This window comes from Zootermopsis nevadensis, unplaced genomic scaffold (genome assembly GCF_977971745.1).
Source record: "Zootermopsis nevadensis isolate Lab colony 2312 unplaced genomic scaffold, Znev_1.0 Znev_ptg000001l, whole genome shotgun sequence".
NCBI classification, from domain to species: Eukaryota; Metazoa; Arthropoda; class Insecta; order Blattodea; family Termopsidae; genus Zootermopsis; species Zootermopsis nevadensis.
The window spans coordinates 20,625,884-20,651,088 of NW_028259133.1; the positions used below are offsets into that span (position 1 = coordinate 20,625,884).

The 25,205-nt window shown below is 38.1% G+C and overlaps 2 protein-coding genes across 17 annotated transcripts; both read right to left on the reverse strand.

Moving 5' to 3' along the window:
* Positions 1-804: 804 nt before the first annotated feature.
* On the reverse strand, positions 805-9,737 carry LOC110833902 (uncharacterized). 2 transcript variants are annotated; one of them, XM_022072497.2, is made up of 6 exons: positions 9,598-9,737; positions 9,154-9,402; positions 7,715-7,956; positions 6,684-6,890; positions 6,124-6,281; positions 805-5,269 (listed from the first exon to the last, which is right to left on the reverse strand). In XM_022072497.2, exons 2-6 carry the CDS (start codon positions 9,381-9,383, stop codon positions 4,901-4,903), a joined length of 1,206 nt encoding a protein of 401 aa, XP_021928189.1. In that variant the 5' UTR covers positions 9,384-9,402; positions 9,598-9,737; the 3' UTR covers positions 805-4,900. The 2 variants fall into 2 exon arrangements, with proteins under 2 accessions (XP_021928189.1, XP_021928171.1); XM_022072479.2 differs by having other exon boundaries at positions 6,097-6,281.
* Positions 9,697-24,964, reverse strand: LOC110833926 (uncharacterized). 15 transcript variants are annotated; one of them, XM_022072548.2, is made up of 7 exons: positions 24,819-24,964; positions 12,915-13,307; positions 12,180-12,455; positions 11,611-11,763; positions 10,844-11,012; positions 10,627-10,759; positions 9,697-9,824 (listed from the first exon to the last, which is right to left on the reverse strand). In XM_022072548.2, exons 2-7 carry the CDS (start codon positions 13,164-13,166, stop codon positions 9,815-9,817), a joined length of 993 nt encoding a protein of 330 aa, XP_021928240.1. In that variant the 5' UTR covers positions 13,167-13,307; positions 24,819-24,964; the 3' UTR covers positions 9,697-9,814. The 15 variants fall into 15 exon arrangements, with proteins under 15 accessions (XP_021928240.1, XP_021928234.1, XP_087202052.1 ...); XM_022072542.2 differs by having other exon boundaries at positions 12,915-13,330; positions 24,819-24,962; XM_087345926.1 differs by having other exon boundaries at positions 12,915-14,042; positions 24,819-24,908.
* Positions 24,965-25,205: the final 241 nt, after the last annotated feature.

Consider the following 25,205-nt stretch of genomic DNA (forward strand, 5'->3'; position numbering starts at 1 on the left):
AGGAACTACGATTGTCCATTATGCAAACTAAAAACACTAAAACTATGCTAAAGACTAACGTAATAATTGCTACATTCCTATGTTCAAAAACACATTTTAAAATCTGTGATGTCCCCAACTTAGTACGCCATAACAACGTATACAAGCGCATTTTACCCTCCCCTGTAAACGGGTGCTTGTCACTAACTCCACCCCTACACCCATCACCATATACCATGAATCGAATACTGACCTACAGCAGTAAACATACTAGTAACTTAACGCCGTGGACTAACAGAACCTAACTTCTAACGGCATGCAGTAATCCTTGTTCAGAACTTTATCGTACATCGCAAACCAAGAAATACAATGCCGTCTACAAATATTCCAAAACTCATGCCATTTTCCATTAATTTGGTCAATCGGAAGAATTTTTTAAAGTCTGGGACCCTGTGTAACATTTCATAACATGCCAGTTTTTCATTGCAAGGAATTTAGCCCCTTACATAACCTCAAACCTGGAGTATCAGTCCTTGTCAGCTGTCTGCCAACTACTTATTCAATATAACTATTTGTAACTTCATCCAGAGGATACCCTTTCCATCTCCAATCTGAAAATGCACTACATCATCATGACAAATAAACCCATTTAAGATTCTGACTTCCATCAAGAGCTTTACGATCATATGAAATATGACATCCCAAATTTTGTACTGTATTTAATTTCTTACCAACTATCAGCTGATCTTGACTTTTTCTTCAGTATGACTGCACAGCTGTGGGAAGAATGGGGCAGGGATTTTCAAAAAAGTATTAAGGCTCATAAATCATACAGTACATATATATATATATATATATAGCAATACATTATTAAAAAAAAATTCAGTACATTCAAGTGACAAGACACTGACAGTCACCTCTAAATATGATAAAAAAATTCTCATAATTTATAACAAATTGGCAGATGGAAAATTAATCAAGGTGGTATAAATGATAAAATTTAATAAATGCAGGATTTTTATAATGACCAATACAGAATCTTTCCCCCAAAAAGTACCATACATAAGTTATCTTGGCAGTCGCCTTAGTTGCCATCTTGTCTGTCCAGCTGCGGCAAATCGTGCAAACACGCCTTCTGCCGACCTCAGAGAAAATTTTCTTCATCCGCTCTGATCTTCATTATTCATCTCTCACTTAGTTACTAAGATGACCTTGAAATACATTATACTCAGAAAAGTGAATAAATGTTTACCTTACGATGACTTTAATAAACTTATATGGAGTTTCAGAAATACAGGTACATATCAGATCATAACATAAAACATAATTAATAATTCAAGACGATTTACGAGAAACAAATCATAAAAAACAAAGCGACCAAAAAAAATCATTACACAAACAAAAAAATTTCATCTTCAAAATTAAATAAAAGAATATTTGTTTCTCATAAATGTAATACACAGCTAACACGGCCCACAGCTCCGTAGGCCTCAAATTCATTAAATCAGTAAGGGTCACGTAAATATGTACAACATGAAATGTAAAAAATGACCCAACTAAATATCATTTCACAGTCTCATAAGAAGGAAACAGTTCAGGGTTTAGAAAATCCATTCACAGATTTGGTTTTTATAGACTACCTCAACACTACAGTCCCCGAGAGTTGACTAATCCCTGTGATGTATGCAGCCTGGAAAATCACGTGCTGAATTACTATCAGATCGAAAAACATCGTAATCATTCTCATCTGACACAAACTTTACAGGCAATAATTCATAAATCTAGAAATATTATAAATTTATAATATATGAATATCAGTATTAAAACCAGCAGAAATCAACAAACGTGTCAGAAATATCTTTGCACCGATGATCAACGATCTTCACTCATAAACAGACCGCGGAAGGATAACGCACGTGCGCATCACTTGCATATCAGCTCGTCCACATCACAGGCATTTACTTAATTCCTAACGACTGCGGGCACAATGATCAGGCAGTCCGAGACCAAGACCAGTTCAATTTCAGAGCACCAAAAATATCGCCAGCGGACGGCGTCTCACACGGTTCGTGACGTGATGGGACGAGGCCACAAAAACCGGGACAAGTCTGCGATCCCAAGACAGAGAAAAAAGAAGCGAACATCTGGAGCCTGAACACCCAAAAACATTCTGAATATATTTGCAATGTATAAGCTAGCTTTGGCAGGACGCGACAGGTTTCTCAACGCTGTTTGAAGCAATATACAAATATCATTTTAGTGTAAACCATTCATACCCAAACCATATGTGACTAAACACTAACAACTTCATTAACCATCCAAATACATTACTGCGTACAGCAAGTATCTTGCTTCATCAATAAAAATTTATGCTATTACAATATAATATTAATAATAAAGCTGTACGTTCAGATATTATCCTCAACACTTCCCTCCAATACACGATTAAATTCAAGACGCGCGGTATCAATAAACTTTTAAAGAGAGATGACAATATTAAAAAGTTATGATAAGAAATTAATCTCATGTTTTGTGCTCGAACATGAATGTTTACGGGATTTGAAATCTCGGCAGTCGTACGGGAAGCACGCAGTTTACTATTACATGTTCACACTTATAATTCCATTACAAAGAATTTTTTTATGCCACGCTGGTTTATGACGCAAGATAAATTACGGGCGAAACATCTGAGAACACACACACAAAAACATCTATTACTTAACCGAGAATTAAGACTAATAATTTCAAAAACCGAGAATGCTCGTCCCTTAAATCAATAATCATTACATTTTAATACTATTGCTTAATCCGACAAAGCGGTCCATAATCTGATACAAAACAGCAACCATCTTGTGTTCTCTGTTTTGATACAAGTTAAAAACGAAGAATTAAAATTCACGGAGTAAGAAATTCAATTACTTCGTGGAAATCTTTTACACGAAACAGATTCTACATATATTATTACACATAAACCCAACCTGTAAACAAACAGATGATTCAGATACCGTAGTTTAATGATCACGTGTCAGCAGCCGCCATTTCACATTTTCCATCATCAAGAATATATAAACGCTAAACCATAAATTTTAAATAAAATATGTTTTATATCACAAAATTTATTTAGCAGAGTCTGGGAATATAAAAAAAAATATCCCCAGAAAATTACTACTCATTCTAGACATGGATTTATAATTTTTTTTTACAACAATTAAATTGCAATTAAACTGACAGAATCGATTATACAAAAAATTACCGAAATATTTATAGGCCTATAATTTTGTATTTTTTATAACAACTACGAAGACTAGACCATTTTAAACAAATTTTCATATTAGGAACACGAAAGAGTCGCCGTTCTAATAATAGGTTTCGACCGAATTTGGAATAAATCCCGCAGCCGGCTCTCACGACTTCATAAGCCCTGCAAAGTTCTGGGATAAAAACTTATGGTTTTGAAGATAAAAAAAAATTAAAACAACAAAAATAACTTTAAGAATGTTTTGGTCTTTAGAGTACCTTTCAAAAAATTTAAATTTAAATTTCATGTAAGTGCCAAAAGAAGGAGTTTACGAAGTACGTTCTGCGTAAATTTTACTGTTTGAAGACTTCGCGCAGAACAGGATAATAAAAAACATCCTTACACATAAACGGTACAAAACGTAGATCTCGAAAAACGTAAGAAAACTTCAGTTCCTATTCCAAAAACGAAAGAGCGACCGACCTCTTCCAATAAGAAAATAGCAAATTTTATGCGGCGAGACTAGAGCGAACAGAACATCCGCCACATTACAGAAGCAAATGGGCCTGTCCAGTAGATATAATTTTTCACAACAAAGAACGGGAATTAGACACAAATAAATAAAACCAAAACCGCGAGGTTATGAACATTTCGTGCAAATTTGATATCATCTTCGTCGTCAGCAATTCAATTCAGCTGGAAGTAAACATTCTTCACAAAAAATAACCTACTTATGACAACATCCATAAAAAAAAGCAGGATAATTTTTTTTAAAAAAAGTGCAGAATGAACAAGAAGATGCTAAATACATGTAACCGAGACAATTTTAAAAAAGAGCGCATGTTGCGATCAAAATCTATTTTTAAACATGACAATTCATTACCCCCCCCAAAAGTGCCTCAAAACACGCTTTATAACCCGAGTTCTGAAATGTGAGATTCACTTTTTTTTTCCACAGGCCTTGAATATATTTAAACCATCAACTCGTGTTTAATTGAAGGTAAGTACCTCAACTAATTCAAGATCTCAAATACCAAAATGTAATACAAACGCCGCAAGAAATTAATAATATAAGAGATGCTACCTGTAAAGCGGCCCATCCACGTACGAGCCTGACTCGGATATATTTCACCACACATGCATAACAGACTCGGCTCGTGACACCCCACCCACAAACGAGTCTGGATCGACGGAACCCGAGCCGAGCCGGACTCGCACGTGGATGGGCCGCTTAAGAAAATACATTAATTGCATTTATATCAATACAGATCAGAATTTTTGTTCTTACTGAATTCAGAGTGAATGATTAAATACGCTTTGCAAGAAAAAATTCACGACTGCTGTCAATATCAGTATTATATAATATAGGGCATTCTAATATCCACAGGAATAAACGTACGAAGAAATTAAATAAACGGTCATCGATGATACGCGCAATATTTCTCAAGTAAATAACCCAAAAATGGATGTTACGAGTATCATGATAAAGAGCCCGAATATTTACCCCGCTACGCATTACTAATAATTTCTTTACCCTGAAAATATACTTGCCATATCAGCACAGTGTAAACCTCACTTCGTACACGTACTTTGGCACCACGTAATTGTTCGCTACATTTACGTCACCCAACAAAGACCAGAATATCAAAAGACACTTACTTAATCACAGACACTAAAAATGATTTAACAATTATAATTGCAATATTGCAACCTAGGAGCCTCATTATCCCCAGGGCCAATTTTCTGACGGCCGTCTAACGGGCCGTCCACCACAGAAATGTTACCTGATTCTTCGCTAATTGTCGAAAGCCCAGTTGCCGTGACACCCCCCATAATAACTTTCTTCTGTGGTCCATTTGAAAGGGGACAGTCCGGACAAACATCTGGGAAGGCGTAATCACCGAACTCTGTATGTAAGGAAGTGAATTCAGACACGTAAGGAAGACGTGGAATGCCGTTCATCCTGGAAACTTCTTGTTCGGAAGGTATGAACATCCGCTGATATTGGTGGTATCCTCGAATTGAAGAAGATACAGAATCTGTTGTGCCATCCTGAAATAAAAATCAATAACCAGTTTTGTTTTACGAAATAAAATAATAAAAAAAAAAAATAACAAGAAATTACTGTAACAAATAAACTGTACTTTCGTTAAGTTCACAAAGTCATTATGGAGCATATTTTAATTCATTTGGTTCGTATTATAAATACTGGGATACTGGGAACGACCCGTTCTTCAAGTGCCTGAGCACTGCGGGTCCCAACTTTTTCGTTGGCTCGATCTATAGACATTCGGTAGGATTCCTTGGACGAGGGATTGGCCCGTCGTGAGGCCTCTACCTGTACAAAGGACAGCACGACAACACAGAAAGACGCGCACAGACATCCATGGCTTGAGTGGGATTCGAACCCACGGTCCCAGCGACCAAGTGGCACAAGGCCCACGCCTCAGATCGCGCGGCCACTGCGGACCCCTGTATTATAAATAACTACCTCAAATCAAAACTTGTCCAAAAATAGGCAGTCCCTAACTGGAATAGTCTGTTACTTCTGTCATAACACGAGATTAAATTTTTGTTAATACAAGACAATGTTATTCACTGGCGCATGAAGCAGTTAGTGTTATTATTTGTTATGAGGACCAAATTAATTTCAATGTCATAGAAGATGAGAGGCTACCACGAATCCCGTCCCAGTCCAGTTTCCTCCATCCGAAGTAACCAGGACTTGTACTTACATAAATTTTATCCTTTTTATCCCGGCCACAGGAATACCTGCGGTGAAAATACGCATATAATCCTGACTAACCTCTTGCCTTCTCACTCAGAAGACACAAAGAAAACCATGCACATATTCCCATGTTAGTTGTGAAACATCTCACCAGGTTGTATCTGCTAGCAAGGGCTACCTCTGAATTTCGTGTGTCCCCTTCAACAGGTTGAAACACCCACAGGATTGTCCACGTGGGAACAAGAAACTTGGCAACCATGAACACAGCGATAATTAATGAGTAGAAGAATTGAGTATGAGCAAAGAGAGAGCTACATCCATCCTTCTCTGAGCCAACTGAAACAAAACATTAACAATACTTAAATGCGCCCAGCCCAATCACGGCAAGATCGTCACGGAACGCTTGACCGTTATCGTTGAAGCATCAATGGGAAACAATTTAATCGACCAATGTTATTCAAGAACTTTGTATGACTCAACATGATAACTGGACAACTCTACAAACATTCAATGATAACTACACAAATTCAATGATAATTAGACAAATTCAATGATAATTAGGCAAATTTGCACAAATTCGATGATAATTAGACAAATTTACACAAATTCAATGATAATTAGACAAATTTACACAAATTCAATGATAATTAGACAAATTTACACAAATTCAATAAGGTTACTATGGGAAACTCTGTATTATAAACTTAAAGAAATAAATATTACAAAAAAAACACTTACAAAACCTAGTTATTGCATCAAATGCTACCGCAAGAAGCGCTGAGAATTCGTAGACTATAATGACGCTCCAAAGATCTCTTCTCTGTGAACTCTTAAAGGAGGCCAAGGAAGAAACACCTTCAGTTCTATAAGTGACACAGATACCGGCCACCGCAAAAAGTTGAACTATCGAAAAGTCTGCTATAGACAGCATGAACCAATACGGACCTGTAAAACACGCACCAACTGGTAAAAGACAGACAACAAAGTGATTTGACTATTAATCATTCTTACGGCTCTTGGCACGTATTATACGTGATTAAAAAGAAACTATGAGTACTAAAATAAATTATCTGGCAAATAAAACATGAGTGGAAAGTATTTTTGTGTATTTTCATACCCTATGATATTTAAGTTAATTTATTTCAGACACAAATTAATTGTATTTCTTTCATCTTAAGCATGCCGTGCTGACTCTCGTGACATATGCGTGCTGAAACGTACAACAGAGCAACAATACTGTTAAGAAAATTAATTACATGAAAATGCATACATAAATCTTTCATTTTTAAATGATTAAACATTTCATATAAAAAATACCAGGGATAGAAAAACTATGAGAGTGACAGTTTTTGTGATCTGGAAATAAAACATAAATATTAACGTTCCTTAATTTCTTTCATTCATTTCACCTTCTGTTACACTCCCATGGCTAAATAAGACCTGCAAATTTAAATAATAAAGCATGATGTCTATTAATGAGAGATAAATATTTGTGAAAGGTTCACAAATAAAAATAACGAGAGACGTGGCATGACTAAAAACATTTGAAATAAAAAAAAACTCCACAAGTAACACTGCAAAATCTATGTGCGAATCAAATCACTCTACTAATGAAAAGGACTAGAAACCAGGAAGAAATTTTCAAATGTCATTTCAAAAGTATAAATAGTATATTCCTTCTTCACGACATAACTCTGGTTCCATAAAAAAAAAAATTGGCCACACACACAAATTCTGATCCGTGAAAGTTCTAAAACACCGTGACTTACGCATGCACTCGGTCCACGTTCCTGTCACATCGACCATACCCATTAGTGCTACAGTAGTGCAGTAGAGTATGTAGAGACACAGCACAGGATTGATCAAATGCTGAACTATGTCTTCTCGATGGAGGGTCCTTGCTGCGAGTGACCAATGTAGATGGCAGATAATTGTAAACTGTAAGAGCTTTAAGAAACAAGCCGTGAAATCCAACTGCGGGTATAAGCTGCCTGCCATGAAACTAGCACCACTGAAATAAAACAAAGTCAAAGTACAGGGAACACGGTACTCAGTAATTACCAACATACAACATTAATATCATTACAGCGGACTTTAGAGATAGGTAGCTCAGTCAGTACGGCGACTGGCTACGAGCTGGGCGATCGCATTCGATCTGCGACAGACGCAGAGGATTTTCTTCTAGTCTGTGCATCCAGACCGACTCTGGGGCACACCCAGCCTCGTGCCCAATGGGTACCGAGGTCCTTTCCTGGGAGGTAAAGCATGAATAGGGCATGCTGCTGACCACTCACCCCCATCTAGTGCCAAGGTTGAAAATGAGTAGGAGCTATATCTTCTCTACCAAAAGTGCCAACATTGGCATGTAACTGGATGGCTTTAATTTAAGACAATATTGAACAGATAATGTGAGAATAAACAAACACAGACTCATTTCAGATTTTTAAGTCTGTATTAACATTAGCATCATGTCAGACACTTGTACGGTATGCATAGGCAAACTTTAAAACAAAATTATTAGATACTTTGCCTTAGGGTTTTCGGCACACGATCTGTGCGGTGGATGCAAAATAATTCTGAGCTTCGCTGACTGTTAAAGACAGATATATGCAAGGGAGGGGAAAACCATGAATTGATAGCACGTCAGTCCTTCCTTGTAACATCTGATGTAAAATTATTAGACTGTAGAAGTGCGGGTTAAGGCATATGTCTGAATTGAAAATGTTTTATATGTCACTTGGTTCATAAAACACAGTACAATGAAAAAGTCAGTGTACCAAAATTCCACTGAATAAGTTGAAATTATAAGGGAGGGGAAAAAAATTCTGTGCATGTATACATCTTCTCTTCCACTCTTACTGTGACATAGCTCAGACTCAGTTATCTTGCATCCACTGTATGTATTCTATATAAACATGCAGGCAGCTTTAAGCTTCTGAAAGTTTCTTTCTTCAAAATACCAATGACCATGTCTCAACAAAAACAGGATTCAGAGCTCTCAATGCTAATCCAGGAGCATGAAATTATTAAATGTGTAATTTAAGTACAATAAATTCATATCTCTTAATGGGAAATGTATTTTAACCACAACAAATAAAATGGAAGAATTCTGCATTACACTTTTGTATTATGTGACTGTTACTGATAAAAAATAAACACACCCATGAACATCACAGATTAAAGTGAAAGGTATGAAATTTTCACTTACCACACCAGGCATTCAACAGCAGACACATAGAAGATGGCATAATGATGCATTTGTGGGTGTCTATAAACATGATATTTGACAATCTTCAAAATAACAAATATCAATGTAATAGCTGCTGCCACTGTCAATACACTTGTGCGAACACATGCCAAAGTGTCAAAAGGATCGAAACACCCCTTATTCGCAACATCAAGAGTATCATTACCAAATTTTCGACCTCTTGCCAGCATTATGGACTTTGTAAGTGACCTGTAAATGAAAAGGTGAAAAGTAGGATACGCATAAAGAGTCGCTTAACATGCCACAACTTTCTCCTATTGTTCATCACACTCGTTAAAAATCATGTGACAAATAACTCCATATCATAACTGAAAACGTTCTTTATACTAAACAATTAAATTACTGTATCAGAGAACCAAGAAACCTTCAAGAAAAAATACGTACTTTATATATTATATTAACTAAAGTTTCATCTTTGTAATACAGAACTTGAAAACACAATATATATTTCACACATAATATGAACAACTTTCAATTTCCTACGTTTACTTCACTGAAATACTTCAAATTATTCCGTACAAAACTGCAAACGTTCGATGTCAGCCATGATCGGTTGTTGTTCAACGTCACATCCATCCTCGAACTTCAAACCGGAAATCAACTAGTGCCATCTATAACAGGAAGACCGCCAAATTCAAATTAAATTAAATTTGAGGTTAGTACATATAAAATACGTGCAGACAGATATCGCAACAGAAGTCACGCTCGCTAAAGTTGCGTTACGTTGTATTCATGCGTAGATAATGACGCGAAACGACACCATTATCATTACATCTCTCGACTTGAGGCAACTCTCTCTTTGCTATATTGAGTGCAAAAATAACTATGTATTCGTAACCTGTGGCATAACGCGCGCACACAATTTCATTAATTTATATCCAGCGATTCTATATTCATAAAATGTGTGCTGACGGATGTAAAGGGGATAGCTTATTTAACGACGCTTTTCCAGTAGCTGATTATACAGCGTCGAATAAGGATGACAGTGAAAAATGAATTGGAAAGGATGTGGAAGGAAGGTGTCGTGGCGTAATTTAAGGTACTATCCCAGAAATTGCCGGGAATGCCTAAGGAAAACCACAACAGAATACGAACCAGGAATGTAAACTATTTGACCACGCACGTTTTAAAAGTACATGTGCTCAGATCCATGGATATGTACTTCTTCAGACATACGAACTGCAGCATACGATGATTATATAAAAAAATCCTTTTGAAGAATATAAACAAGGCATAAATCATAGACAGCAGGTCAGGTTTGGGTACAAATCAGAATGTAATATTGAAACATCAGGTTTAAAGTTGATATCACAGTTTGAATATTTATCAAAACATTAAATTATAATTCTTAAACAAGTGAGTGGAAGAGGTAATTCATAGAAATATAATTTTATTAAATTAAGTAAAAATTACATGTTGTCTCGACTTCCCACTCTCCTGTGAAATGCTCTGTTAGCAGAGAGTGTGAAGAGGTCGCTGAGTGTTTCGACATGAGGAGATGAAGAGCTGACACTGAGTGGCCTTTGAAGTCGCCTTGGATCAACCACTGGAATAAGAAAAAAAAATCTTCATCATTACGTGCGACAATAAAAGTAACCAAATGCAATTAGCAGAGACACCTATCACTCACCGCTTGGCCTTCTCAGATGAGCAACGTCCAGTTCCCTCGAAGGTATCACAGGCTTTGGGTAGCCACCTTCATATAGGCCCCTGTGCCCTAGATAGGGGGATACAACCCTTGCGACTAGGGATTCTAACTTAAGACGCTTCTCACTTGGGGGGTAGCACTCCATAACACTCTGAAAGGCGAAATAAAAGTTACGGGCGAGATAACTGAGGTCGTAGAATTTGTAGCAGATCAAAGTTGAGTCTGCATTAATTGTTCTTTTTTTTTAAAAATTTTAGTCACGTCTTTATTTACATATAATTTTCACGGATAATAAGTCTCACTAAAATACTGTAATGATCCACTGTGTTTGTCACTGATACCAGTAAGACTTACGTACCTACATTTATTCTGTGATATTTTTTGACAATGATTGCAGGAATTAAATACTATCTGGATTAGCGATTTCCCCAGTGCAGACCTCCAAAGATTAATTTCAAAATTCGAAATTCCGATCGAATGCAACTTCTCTCCTAGCTCCACCTCCGAAAGTCTTCCCATCTCTTCAACCTACATATGCCAGAAGGGCAAACGGGCACTGTCTGGAAACCTTCATAGCCTAAATTCTCCCTTTGCCCCCTCCCCGTTATATGTTCATTCTCTCATTACTTCCAGATTCCGACTTTCTGTTCACTCTGTCTCTCACTGGCTTCACGAATCCCGCGTATTCAACGAAATTCTGTTCAAGGTATTGGAACATAGTCCGACCTCTCTCTGGCCGGAAGCTGTACCTGCAACACAAGCAGCATCTGTTGGATTCCGGGCGGAACGCTACCTTCAGCATTCATTTCCTCCAGCAAGGGTTGAAGACGGTCCGACAGTTTCAGAAGCACGCAGTCACGAAACGCAACCAGGGTGGCTTGTCTGATGGACGTTCGTTGATTCTGAAACACATCAATGACCATACTCACTTACAGAAGTTTTATAAATCTGCCAAAAATTTACAGTTGCCTTTTAAAAATAATAAAGTATAAAATACTGGTGAGATGTCAGGTTCTCAGGGCGGCGAATATACAGACGGCTTTCTTCTGGAATGTTGCGTCGTGTAGTCTTTCACCGACGTTTCAGAGTAGCTTACTGCCCTCATCATCATCATCGTCGTCTTGATGCTGAAGCCAGAAAACACCTCTGAAACGTCGTAAACTTCTACCGGGCAATCCGACGCAACATCCCAGAAAACAGAAATCTTCCTGTTTCTTTACCGATTTAACAGCGTCCGAGTTTTTTGCTGCAAAAGAATTCTGTTCCCGGACGTGTATCGCAGGCCCTGTTGCATAAGAGTCGGCAAGGAAGCCCCCACCTTGACGTGAATGAAGATGGCCTCGAGCGAAGGGAGGGCGTGGCAGTAGAAGTGCGTCCAGGCTGCGACGAGACTGGCGCTGAGGTCGGGAGAGGCCTGGTCAATCTCGTCTAGCAGGAGGCAGGCGGCAGCGGGAAGAAGCGTGTTCTGGTAGTACTCAAATATGAAGGCGCCGGCCTGCGAGCGCTGAAGAACTTTGACGTCGTTATGAAGCGACATCAACTGCCCGCGGGAGAACGCGGGCCTCGTCTGCACACCCGCTCGACGCGGCTCTGCCTGCAACACAAGACACCAAATCAATGTCTTAACCCTCTGAAGCCTAGTGGTAATTATGTGCACCACCAACTTCAACAATTCTGCATTTTGCCCGAAGAATGTCTTTGCTGATTTCGTGAGATTCTCACTACATAAACAGCGATTATTTCCTTAAACAGCGATAACCAGTTGATATTCGTAATGGTGAAGTGTTGTGTTTTCTTCGCGGTACGGACTAAGGTTAAATCTATTTAAATAACATTTATGAATCCAGTCCGTACCGCAAAGAAAACACAACACTTCACCATTACGAATATCAACTGGTTATCGCTGTTTAAGGAAATAATCGGTGTTTACAAATGAGAATCATACGAAATCCATAAATACAAAATGCATTTACTGACTGTTAAAGCAGGTGGTACATATAGTTACCATTCGTCGATAAAGGGTTAATCACAGTAGTAAATTTGTAGCGCTTACCTTGAATCTGAGGGTCTCGTGTACTGCCGCCCGGAGTCGAACCCACTCCTGTCTGAACCGAGTGTCCCAGCTAGCAGCGAACCTGGCTTCAGCCCCAGGAGATGACGAATCGGGCGGAGCAGGAGAGGTTTCAACGAGACGAGTGAGAGAGAACCGAAACATGGGGTCCACAGTTCGAAGACTGAATTGCACTTCTCCCCTTGACACCGTAAATGTCGGCAAACGCTTTAACCGAGCGCGAGGTCCCGCCATCTTTGTAACCGTTCGTGGCTCACCCCTGTCCAGTTTTCAAACTTCACGTCACTTTAAACAAAGCATTTCTCGTAATTCTGCGTCAAATACAAAGTCCCTTTCGTCCGCACTCGGCGCAAAGTTCATACCACTGCCACAGAGCTGAAGGAATTTTACATTCATTACTACGCAGAAAGAATATCTTATTTGTTATTTATCGTTCTTTAATAGGCAGATTAGATTATATCGTCTCTAATGATGGGATTATTACTCAGTAATGAACTGGAAAGGATGCGTAAGGAAGCGGTCGTGACATGTTTTAAGATACATGCCTGGTATTTGCCTGGAGAGACTGAGAAACACGCGAAAATGTGTCCGAGACGAAATCTGCAAACAAACACAGTGCCCGCCCAGCAGCAGCACCAGCTTCGTACTCATACACATGGGCCCACTACACAACTCGACGCTACGGTGGATTTCCTTCGAATAATCGGTTCCTGCAATTCGTCCAGAACATTCCGTGGCACGGGTTTATCTCAGGAACTGGCATCGTCCTTGGATGCCGCATACGTAACACGCCTGTGGGGTTTCTCCGCATGTACGTGGTACAGACAGACCTATATATCTTGATGACCAATTAGCAGATACCGAATAATTTACATGCAGCATCCGCCAAAGTTCAACAAAAGTACGTATACATAACCCTCTCAAACCAGAAGATATTCTCTGCGTATTGGAGCAGAATACAGTATCGATACACGTCTGTCTTTTATTCTGGATGTACCTGGTTCAAGTCTCAACTGAGATACCGATCGTGGTTAGAGTTCGTGGTTTTCCTCAGTCCCTCCAGGTAAGAATATCTATAATTTCATTTCTCGTCGTAGATGTCCACCGCGTCTCATTTTACATCACACAGAAAAATCATTCCATTTTTTTTAAATTTTAGATAAAATCATTATGAATGAGCTTATCAATGGTATAAGCAGCTTCTTATAGCAACTACGTCAAGAATATATGAAGATTAGTGATCGATTTCATTACCTAGTCGTATTTAATCCCCCCCCCCCCCAATCCGAAATGACCCAGCTGGCCTCGTTGGAAATGTGGCGATGGGTTCTTTACGTATCTGTCAGTAAACTGTAAAATTAGTGACTCTTAGAAATTCATGATGAATCATGTCTTACTTTTAGTACTGCATTCATTTTGACATTGAAACAAATGCATATTAATGTAAGTTAATTGTCCAAGAAACAGAGTTACCAGGCACGAATATCAACTACAAAAACGCTCTGCTCCACTCGGACGTGTTTCACAACATTTTGTTACAGTCTGGTAGAAGCACTAAGCTCGGTTACTGTGAAATTAAGAAATGTCGGTTTTAAGATAAGACGCGAGTATAAATCTTACAGCTGAATGTCGCTTAGCTTCCAACTATCGACTGGGACAGGTTATTCATAGGCTGAGGCAGCGAGCTGAAAATTACAAGTGGCAGGCTCGGCCAAGAGGAAATTTAACGTTATCAAGAATCATTAGAAGAGAAAGGACAGCTACGTCCGTTCATTTCAGCTGTTCACAATTCTCTTACGAGGCGAAGCGTAAAAACAAGTAGTTAGCTGCTTTAAAGTGTTCCTGAAAGCACTAGAAACGGACACAAACTGAACGCTCCGTTCTGTCAGCCAATGTCGATACTGCAAACAGCGCTGTGTCCCAAAATAATATTACAGATGTCTAATAGCTGACAGTGTCTGATAACCCAAGATTTTTTTAAAAAATCAAAAAGAAACATATCTTGCAATGGCTATTAGAAATAATTTGAGATAAAATCAAACTACTCAATTAAATGAGATGATAAAGTTGCGTCATATTGTGATAAATATATATTTGTTTAAATCTTGTCAGTCTAATCACAATAAAATTCCTATTAAATATTAAAATATTACTAACATTTAAATATTTAAAAATATATTAAATGATATTCTCTATCGAAATGTTCGATTTACATTAATCGAAGATTTAAACAAATAAACAAATACTCAATTAAAGTTTAAATAACTTCGACAAGGACAACCAGTCAAGGTGATGACAGGCTTTAAGGAATCGATGAAGTCATTTTAAAGGTTTAAAATGACGTTTAAGTGTTTGATAAAAAATATTAACGTAAGACAGGTATTTAAATTACTTACTAAATGTAAGAATAACTTTCGATCTGCTAATGGCTAAGTTAAGTAAGTAATTTAGTGACCTCCTCAATAAGGGGTTAAAATTTGATGAATTTAAATCGATGGGATTGCACCAGAATCATGCAGTAGCAATTTGGAACTTGGGAACCATCTCAGAATTTGCTAAAAGGACACCATCATGACAACCAGAACTCATAAATTAAAATTCAGTCCGTACCGCAAAGAAAACACAACACTTCACCATTACAAAGATCAACTGGTTAACGCTGTTTAATACAAAATAACGTTATATCAAGGAAATTGACTTGCGTAAAGTGATAATTAATACCGCAGCACGGAGCTACTTCAAAACACGCTCAGCAAGGCTAAAAATGCTCTGAAACATTAATTAATTACAGGGTGACCGAGAATACGCGTATCAAAATTTTTATAAGTATGGCTGTCTTCTGGGTTGTAGCGCAATGTAGTAAGTTTCCTACCAACTGAAAGACCATCAGGTTCAAAACTATGGACTCTGCTCCATGATGCTGTTTATTACGAATGACGTATCAAAGATTGACCTGAATAATTTACGTTAGATAAACAATATTCCAGAGCCTCAGATTATTAAACTGTCGATACCGATAACAATTACGTCCGATGCTTCATGAATATTTAACAATATTTATTGCGTTCCGCCATGTCGTAAGCAGACGTCATGTGATTTACATTTTCCACCCATGCGGAAGCAAGCATTCGTAACTTTCCCGCACGTGGACGTCAACTAACGTGGCATTTGGCTCAAAAAAACGGAACATTGGAACTTTTGTTCCCTGACTTAATTAAGGTTCTTCATAAGCGTTGGGATTAGCACGCCAACATTTAGACAATCTCCACAGAAGAGTATCGTTCTCGATAAGCTGACTGTCGACAAGCTAATCAAAAAATCCCCCTTCACCCAACCGGTAGGAGTTTACAAGATCCCACCAGTGGACCCTGTTCTATACAGAACCAGTTGAATGAAGCCCAAACCCTCGAGAAATATTTATTTCTAATACCTTTTTAATAGTATCCTCCCATTTACTTCTACGTCCATGAAGAGATCTATTCCTTTAAAGATTCCCAGTTAAAATTCTGCACGCATTTATAAACGTTATGGCATTTCTGCAGTTACTCTGAGCAACACAAATTTCTGCCACGCGGAACCACGAGTTACGTCGCACGAGAAGACAAGCTTTCGGCAAATAAATAAAACCTTTCTCACGAAGACGGTAGAAGGAATAAACTTGTATAAAAGATCACACGACACACAAACCACACTAATCACAGATACCTCACACTAACACACAAGAATAAATAAATCACAGTGTTATCATTTGCACGGAACTTCCAGCGCTGTCGCCATCAAGTGTCGACAACCATAATGGCACATTTTCCTTCAACATTACGTCACTTACAAATTACATTCTGTCGCGGAGGCCTGTCTAATCAGCTGACAGGGAAAAAACTCCACTTCATGGCCACACTTCGGATATTTAAATTTTCTTATCTTATCTTAGACATGTTTAAAGTCGCATTTCATTACTTAGATTACGTTGCACACAGTGGAATAATATCGTAAATACTTAACTGGAAATTACGTGGAAGGATGTGGCAGCGGTCTACTACAAAACAATATCCCGGGATTAATCTTGAGACCCACGAAATACCTGTCTTAATATCCGGTCTGTGGACCGAAATTTTAATCCGAGACAGCGGGAATGCTAACCGCGCGACTGCGACGTTCGATACGAACTTGACGAGTATCTCCTCAGGCACGTCCATTTTCCTACTGATTTTATCAAACGTATCTAATATCAGATGTGACAAGCTGAAAACAGCAAATTATTTTTTCTGATAAAATTGTACTGCAATGGGGTCTCGAATGGACAAAATTTATTCATTTATTACTGAAAATAGGCTTTATCAAACTTCAATATGGCTGTCTTCTGAGTGATGAGGGCAATAAGTAGGAAGCCCTCGTCGCCCTGATGATGAAGGCAGCAAGAACCTCTAAAACACCTATAAACTTCTACTATAAATACACGACGCGGCATCCCACAAGACAGCCGTGTTTATAATCCTCGCCTTGAGAACCTGATATCTCACTTTACAACAATTTTTGAATAAACTTAAAGCAATTAGCAGTGTTTTAAACTAATATTCCTTACAAAATGTAGATAGTATTTTTTAGTCACATCGAAAATTAGTAATATTTGGAATCTAATTATTATTATAAATGACGAATTTATTAAATTTTCAATTTTTCAATTTCTTGTTACTTGTTTTGTTGTTTTTATCACGTCTATAACACGTGCACATCCGGTGCACATTCCATCACTGCGAAACCGAGTAACTTGCTAGTCTTATTCCAACTGAAAGCATTTTATTGCTAAGCCAAGGACAACGAAAATTACTGCTGTGTCAAACCGTGATCACGTTACCTTACACAAACTCCGTGTTGCACAGACCTTCTCCAAAAGCTGACAGTCTCTCAGCTAGTCAACATATTCGCAATCCGAAAGTTCTTTGCGATGTTCGCAAAATCCCGCCACCGGTCCCTGTCCTCAGACAGTACACACACTTTAACTTCTATTACCTCACGATTCATTTTAATATTATCTATATTATTCAAAGGACCTAAGCTCTGATCAATAAATGTAACGAACAGCCAGCGATACGTGTTGAAACATTTTCTTCGTCTGCTAATTTTAACTTAGCTTTGATGCCTGTTATTTAAAACATGTGTTTTAAAATATTTTCTTCAATTATTTTAAATCAACTGCAAAATATAAAGAGACGAGATAGAGTTTTGGATTCGTAAGCAAGTGGTCATGGTTAAGACAATTCTTTTGTTTCACGCTGTACAAAGAATTACTACAAAAAAAATTATTTTTTTCGTAAATGTGTTACCGTACATCATTGTATACATGGCGTTAGTATTTCTCACGCTTCATAAATTCGTTCGCGCTCAATTGTTGATTTTATCGATTGCGGAAAATTAAAGTGTACGAGTTTTAGCCTCCATACCAGATTTCATCCAGATCCGACCAGCTGTTCTCGAATTGAATCATGTGGACAGACAGCCATGCACATCTCGCAAAGAAAACACAACAAACACTACAAAACGGGGAATTTCTTGATTAGCTGAGGAACTATCAGCTTCTCAAGAAACAGTGTTCAATTAACTTCGTTGGTATTTGGAGCTGGGAAGACAGTGACTTGACACTTGTGACAAAATCCAACATGAAACTTCCTGGAGCTGTAGTAAAGAGGGAATGGGGAGGAATTCTGGGACTTGTTTTACCTCAGACCCTCCCTGTTAGTTGGTGATCTCCATTGAATTGTTTCATCGGAAGCAACGATTTCATTTCAGCTCAGAATCACTATCAAAGAATCAAATCTATTCCTAGTCTGCCAACTGTGGGTTACTTTTATGCGATTGGGCAGCTTGAAAGACAGCATTCGTACTTAAAAGTATAAGTGGCATATGTCAAGGCCAAAATACTATTTTTATATAAACCTATAACAAGGCCGATAAGCTTAATCTTGTACACACTAGATGACACTTCGACATTCGCCATCTCAGGACATATTTTTCCAATTCAGTGTTTGCATTTCCCTCTATTATTTTAATTCATTTTAAACTCTTCTAATCAAACAGTTACATGACATAAAGGCTCGTGCAACTGAATCCAGCAACATTGTTTCAAAAAAAGTAATTAGTGTAACGTAATGGGTACTTTAGATAAATAAACTTTTAGCCTGGTTAATATTCGAAGCTTTGACTGTACACAGTGAAAGATGAACACTTCTTGCATAATAACACCCACTTCATCGCTCTGAAACGTCGGACAATTTCTACGAGACTACACGGTGCAGTATCCGATAAGACAGCCATTTCCGTTGTAGAACTGCATCGAGATGAATTTTCTTATCTTCCTGAATAGAGCTTAGATTATGATAATTTTAAAGTGTCTCGGTCGATTCGTTATAACTTAGAATTATGAAATTTCCGGGTTCGAATATCGATACTTAAAATTATCCGTGACTTTCCTCAACGCCTCTAGGAATAAATTCTAAAAAAAAAAAAAAAAAGAGTCGAACACAGAATCAATCAACCCAGCGAAACCGTTTTGTACACATAAAACATCTGTCTACAATTCTATAACAAATTCAAAACTTATCATCATTTATGCAGTATCACCACAGCAACCGACATGTCCACTTCGATTAATGAATTCAAAACACAAGTCACAAATGAACGCACAGGGGCACAGTTAAGCAAGTCGTATCAGGCAAGACAGCGCTGTGGTCAGGTTGGACTTATGCCACTAATGCAGGCACACCTCTTAAGGACAGCTGTCTACTAAAAATCAAGAAGTCCCGGCACGTGTTGTAATAATAATTGTGGGATAGCCAAGTTGCCAAGTCGAACAATTGTAACCATTCTCAGTCCAAACGGAAATGATAAAACAGGGTAACACGAACAGACTTAACACTGGTGAGTTAACGGATTGAAGTACAAGTAGTAGGATTTGAGGCGATGATCGCCCTGATGATGGAGGCAGTATAACCTCCGAAACGTCGGTAAACATCGACCAGACTACACGGCGCAACAACCCAGAAGATAGAAATCTTCATACTCTGATGACGGAGGCAGTATGACCTCTGAAACGTTGGTAAACATCGACCAGACTACACAGCGCAACAACCCAGAAGACAGAAATCTTCATACTCATCGCCCTGATGATGAAGGCAGTATGACCTGTGAAACGTTGGTTAACATCGACCAGACTACACAGCGCAACAACCCAGAAAACAGAAATCTTCATACTTATCGCCCTGATGACGGAGGCAGTATGACCTCCGAAACGTTGGTAAGTATCTACCAGACTACACAGCGCAACAACCAAGAAGACAGAAATCTTCATACTCATCGCCCTGATGACGGAGGCAGTATGACCTCTGAAACGTTGGTAAACATCGACCAGACTACACAGCGCAACAACCCAGAAGACAGAAATCTTCATACTCTGATGACGGAGGCAGTATGACCTCTGAAACGTTGGTAAACATCGACCAGACTGCACGGCGCAACAACCCAGAAGACAGAAATCTTCATACTCATCGCCCTGATGACGGAGGCAGTATGACCTCTGAAACGTTGGTAAACATCGACCAGACTGCACGGCGCAACAACCCAGAAGACAGAAATCTTCATACTCTGATGACGGAGGCAGTATGACCTCTGAAACGTTGGTAAACATCGACCAGACTGCACGGCGCAACAACCCAGAAGACAGAAATCTTCATACTCATCGCCCTGATGACGGAGGCAGTATGACCTCCGAAACGTCGGTAAACATCGATCAGACTACACGGCGCAACAACCCAGAAGACAGCGATCTTCTGAAATACACGAATTTGTAACTAATTTCTTCAAAAGCTAACATTTGTACATTTAATCAAGAATTTACCTGCTTTTATGGAATTCTAAAATTCATTTGGCGTGTTTACGACAGATCACAGCCAGTACAGATTCTATGCCAGATGAATTCAATATAAACCTTCACAACATCGTTTCTTCAAAGTCTGTTTTAATCTTGTTCTCTCAGAGATGTCATGCAAATGTCCTCTTTCTCGTGGTTTTACAACCAAAATTCTGTACCCTTGCATCAGCTATCATCGCCCTCGTGTGTCAAATATCAAAACATCCTCCTACGTCATTTTCCTCAATCTGATCATCACTGGTGAAACGTGAAGCTCCTGTCGCAGACGTTCATTATACACCCAGTGGCACGTGGTCCGGTTTATATAACGCTAATGTACATAAAGATAATACATAATGTTATATAAATCTCCAAGGTTAGTATGTTAATCAGCCAATAACAGCCAACTACTTGTATCACTGGTTGATTTCAGACAGTTGTTCTGAAATATTTGACACAATTTTATTTCAGCATTTTTAGCAGAAAAATTTAGTAATGCGACGTGGAGTAACGACGCTGTATCAAGTGTAAATTCCATCTGACGTCGAAAGATATTAGATAATTATGTAACGTGAACTACTGGAGATGGTATAAGATTCGTGTTGACCTACTCGCAGCTAAAATTCAGGCCATCTCCCACCTAAAACTACAAAACAAACACGAAAATCCTCGATACTGGTATCTCAGACAATAAAAAATAAGCAGAATTCGGCTGTGATAACCTATTCTGTACTATTACCACACAACGAATATTATACAGATTAATGATAAGACTTTTAATATCGAAGCCACCTGCAAAACAGAAGCTGGTGTTATAAATACGTCACGTTAACTTACAGGGCTGAATGTTTCTTGCCAGATTCTCCTCATTGACAGAAATTTAATGCGCTGGGCTATTCAGAATGCCGGCTATCTTTAGAAGAACAAGTTTTTCCGCCAGCTAAGCCACCTTTCGGTCGTTTATTAACAAGACTGAACTTTACAATGCCGATGGGAATCCCAACGCTCTGAGGTGAAAAACGAGTTAAGTTTATGCAGCCAGAGTGAGACACTTCCATTTCAAGGTCATTATAAAGTATATACGAAGTTAAACATTGAAACTATGTTAATAAAGAAATACATGCTCATAATTCTACCTCTTACTGGAACAATGACAACTACATATAAAGGGAGAAGCTTCTAGAAAATTCCTCGTCTCTTATGGAATCTGATAGTTCAATATCGCGTTGACAAAAGCTATTCACCTATCCCTCACCTGGGACAAACACATTCAGTCCAACACACACACACACAATACTTTTTAAGATAAATTTTTAAAACATTCACTCAACATGCCTAGATTAGATCAGATGCCCAAATTCGTCTCTCTGTTTCAGGCACTTCTTCTAGAATTTATATGAATAACAACATAACACAGATCTAATCTCAGAATAAAATAAAATTATAATATAAATGCGTAATATTTTAGAAGAAGGAATAACACATTATTTGAATATTTTACAGAATAATCCAATAATCATAAACAGCAAATCGATTCAATATAAAAAATAATACACTTTCATCCTTACGTATTGTTCTCGTCCAGGGCAGATCATATTCGGTCTCCACGAAATCAGAAGTCCCTGTCTCAAACGCAATAAAACGTAACGTAGCAGAGAAACTCTCAAAGGCACGGACGGCGCTGTGCAAACACAGCTCCAAGACTAAATCCAAGTTCCTTTTGTATGACATTTTGACCTAGAAAAATGTTACTTCCCAGAAGGCGAAAGTAATTAAAATTTTTCAAAAACACCATTTAAGGATCTTACTTAATTTTTAAGAAATTTGGGGTGTCAGATAATGCGCTGTATGGTCTTGCAAAAATTAACCGACGTTTCAGAGGTGCTTACTGATTCCTGTTACCAATTTATACCAGGCTACACGGCACAACAGCCTAGAAGACAGTCATATTCATAATCGTTGCCTCGAAAACCTGACGTTGCATCAAAAACGAATTTTCCTTGTGACGTCGTCATACTACTATCATGAACACAGGTTTAAGACAAAACACGAAATAACTTTTTCAAGGACAGCGGTGAATATATATCACCAACTTTAACACAAATTAACTTTACATTTTACCCACACGTTTAATTTATGGGTTATTATTATCCTTAATCTAAACAACGATTATTTCCTAAGCCAGCGTTAAACATTTGATATTTGTAATGGTGAAGCGGTGTGTTTTCTTCGCGGTACGGACTGAATTCTTAAATATTATGTACGCAGTGCGTGTCTCATTATAAACAGCGATTATTTCCTTAAACAGCGTTAACAAGTTGATCTTTGTAATGGTGAAGCGATGTGTTTTCTTCGCGGTACGGACTGAATTATTAAAAGCCATTCAGATAATCTCAAACTTGTTTGAAGTCATACGAACTTCATATCGTTACAAGCTCTTCGAAGAGTCAAAAACACATTTAGTGAGAACACCAGAACACAGTCACAAACACACTTTCGCTTTTTCACACCTTGAAGTCCAGAGAGAATAAACTTGGATCGTGTCTAACTGAACCCGCGTCGCGGTTACACAAGGCTCACCAGCTGCCATTCTATTCTCGAAACTACAAACGTCACGTCATCACATTCTGAAACTGAAGAAAAACGTGCATCTATGTGAGAGACAATTGCAGCTAATATTATCTTTCGTTATCAATGATGTGAGATAGATGCGATTATATATCAAACCATCAGCGCATTAAAGTAAAATTGATAACCATCCTATTGTTTTTGAAGACTAATTTGAGATTACCGCATGACAACACGAGACATTAAAACGCAATGAAAAACACATATAAAACGTGTATCACAACACGTTCCAACACAAAAAATGTAGGTAATTCGGACAGATAAAGATGTCTCGATTGCGTATCTGGTAGTCTACGTAAACCCTTTGAAGCCTGAAGCTCGTCTGAATAATATTTAAAGATTCAGTCCTTACCGCGAAGAAAACACAACACTTCACCATTACAAAGATCAACTGGTTAACGCTGTTTAAGGAAATAATCGCTGTTTATTCTGAGAATCCTACTAACACGTAAATGCAAAATGAAGAGTTACTGAATGTTGAATCAGGTGGTACATATAGTTACCATTGAGTTTTAAAGGGCCCAACCTGGTAATGGTATTTAAATTGTACCACTAGAGACCATTCCGCATTTGTAGCCTATAATCTCCTAACAAAATAATAAACCTATGACGGCCATACAAAATTCGAGTTTTAGAGCGATACCAACGCCACTAAAAACAGTGTTCTGAAATTTTCTGGGCTACCACAGATTGTAAAACTGTGCAATGTGTTATGAGGTAACCGTTTTCTTAAAACAACGCACGAAGGCCGGGCGATATTTTTTCATTTTAATGTCGATTAATAATACACCGAAGCCAGGAATAAGAAACGCTATTTATAAGTCAACACTTACAACATGGCGACGGTGCGAACTTTAGTGATTACATACAGCAAATTTAACGTCAAAATGCATTCATCACAATATGACTGTTATGTATTCCTGCTACAAACGTTGCTAGCATGTATATCAGACGTCAGTACATATTGACTTATAAAGATTGTTCGAGGTTATATTTGACGTATTTAAGTGCAAATAAATTCACGACTACATGATTATTACCTGTTCCATTTGCCAAGATTAGCAGATATTACACATCAATAACGCTAAATGAATCGCAAAATAAACTTTATTAAAATCTTACACAGTTCGAAAGCGGGCTGCCCGTAACTAAGTTTTTAAAACCGGTACGGTGTTATTTTGTATCCTTCATAATTTTTAACATCTCGATCACATTATTCCACGAAATCGCGTGGAAATTCACTTTATATAACACGTACGAGACGTTTCAATTCTTTTTGTAATACTACGCTCTGTAAAAACGTCTTTCACGAAATACACTAACAAACCCAGATAACTTCTATACTGGCAGAATACCTAAGTGTAAAAGTGATATGACACTTTCTGCGGAAGCACAGATGTGATGTACATTCACTTCCTAACAGCGCGAAACAAAGAACGGTCACTGTGGTTATTTCAAGTCAGAGCTATCAAAGCGGACGGTAACTGAACCATTGTGGCATCAACATGACTTGCTATCAGAACCGAGAACTTATCTACGTCTGAGGAAGGGTCACTCATTCCAGCAATCAGCAACTATTCTGACCTTTGTCAATGATTTTGAACATGAACTTTGATTCCGTGTTAAATAATGTCAAGTAGGAAGCAGTTGATCTTTAATTCCCAGTTTCCTTAACTCTTTGAAGGAAAAAAATCTCATTAAAATAATATATTTACGATTTCAGTCCGTACCGCAAAGAAAAC

Bases quoted from the DNA above. Each gene is read 5' to 3' on its own strand.
- LOC110833902 (XM_022072479.2), bottom strand. From the start codon at position 9,383: ATGCTGGCAAGAGGTCGAAAATTTGGTAATGATACTCTTGATGTTGCG. The intron at 6,891-7,714 runs GTAAGTCACGGT...CGTGTTTTACAG, and splicing joins AACGTGGACCGAGTGCATGC to GTCCGTATTGGTTCATGCTG. The intron at 5,270-6,096 runs GTGAGATGTTTC...TTTTTATTTCAG, and splicing joins TTGCTAGCAGATACAACCTG to GATGGCACAACAGATTCTGT.
- LOC110833926 (XM_022072548.2), bottom strand. From the start codon at position 13,166: ATGGCGGGACCTCGCGCTCGGTTAAAGCGTTTGCCGACATTTACGGTG. The intron at 12,456-12,914 runs GTAAGCGCTACA...CTTGTGTTGCAG, and splicing joins ACGAGACCCTCAGATTCAAG to GCAGAGCCGCGTCGAGCGGG. The intron at 11,764-12,179 runs GTGGGGGCTTCC...GATGTGTTTCAG, and splicing joins CCATCTTCATTCACGTCAAG to AATCAACGAACGTCCATCAG.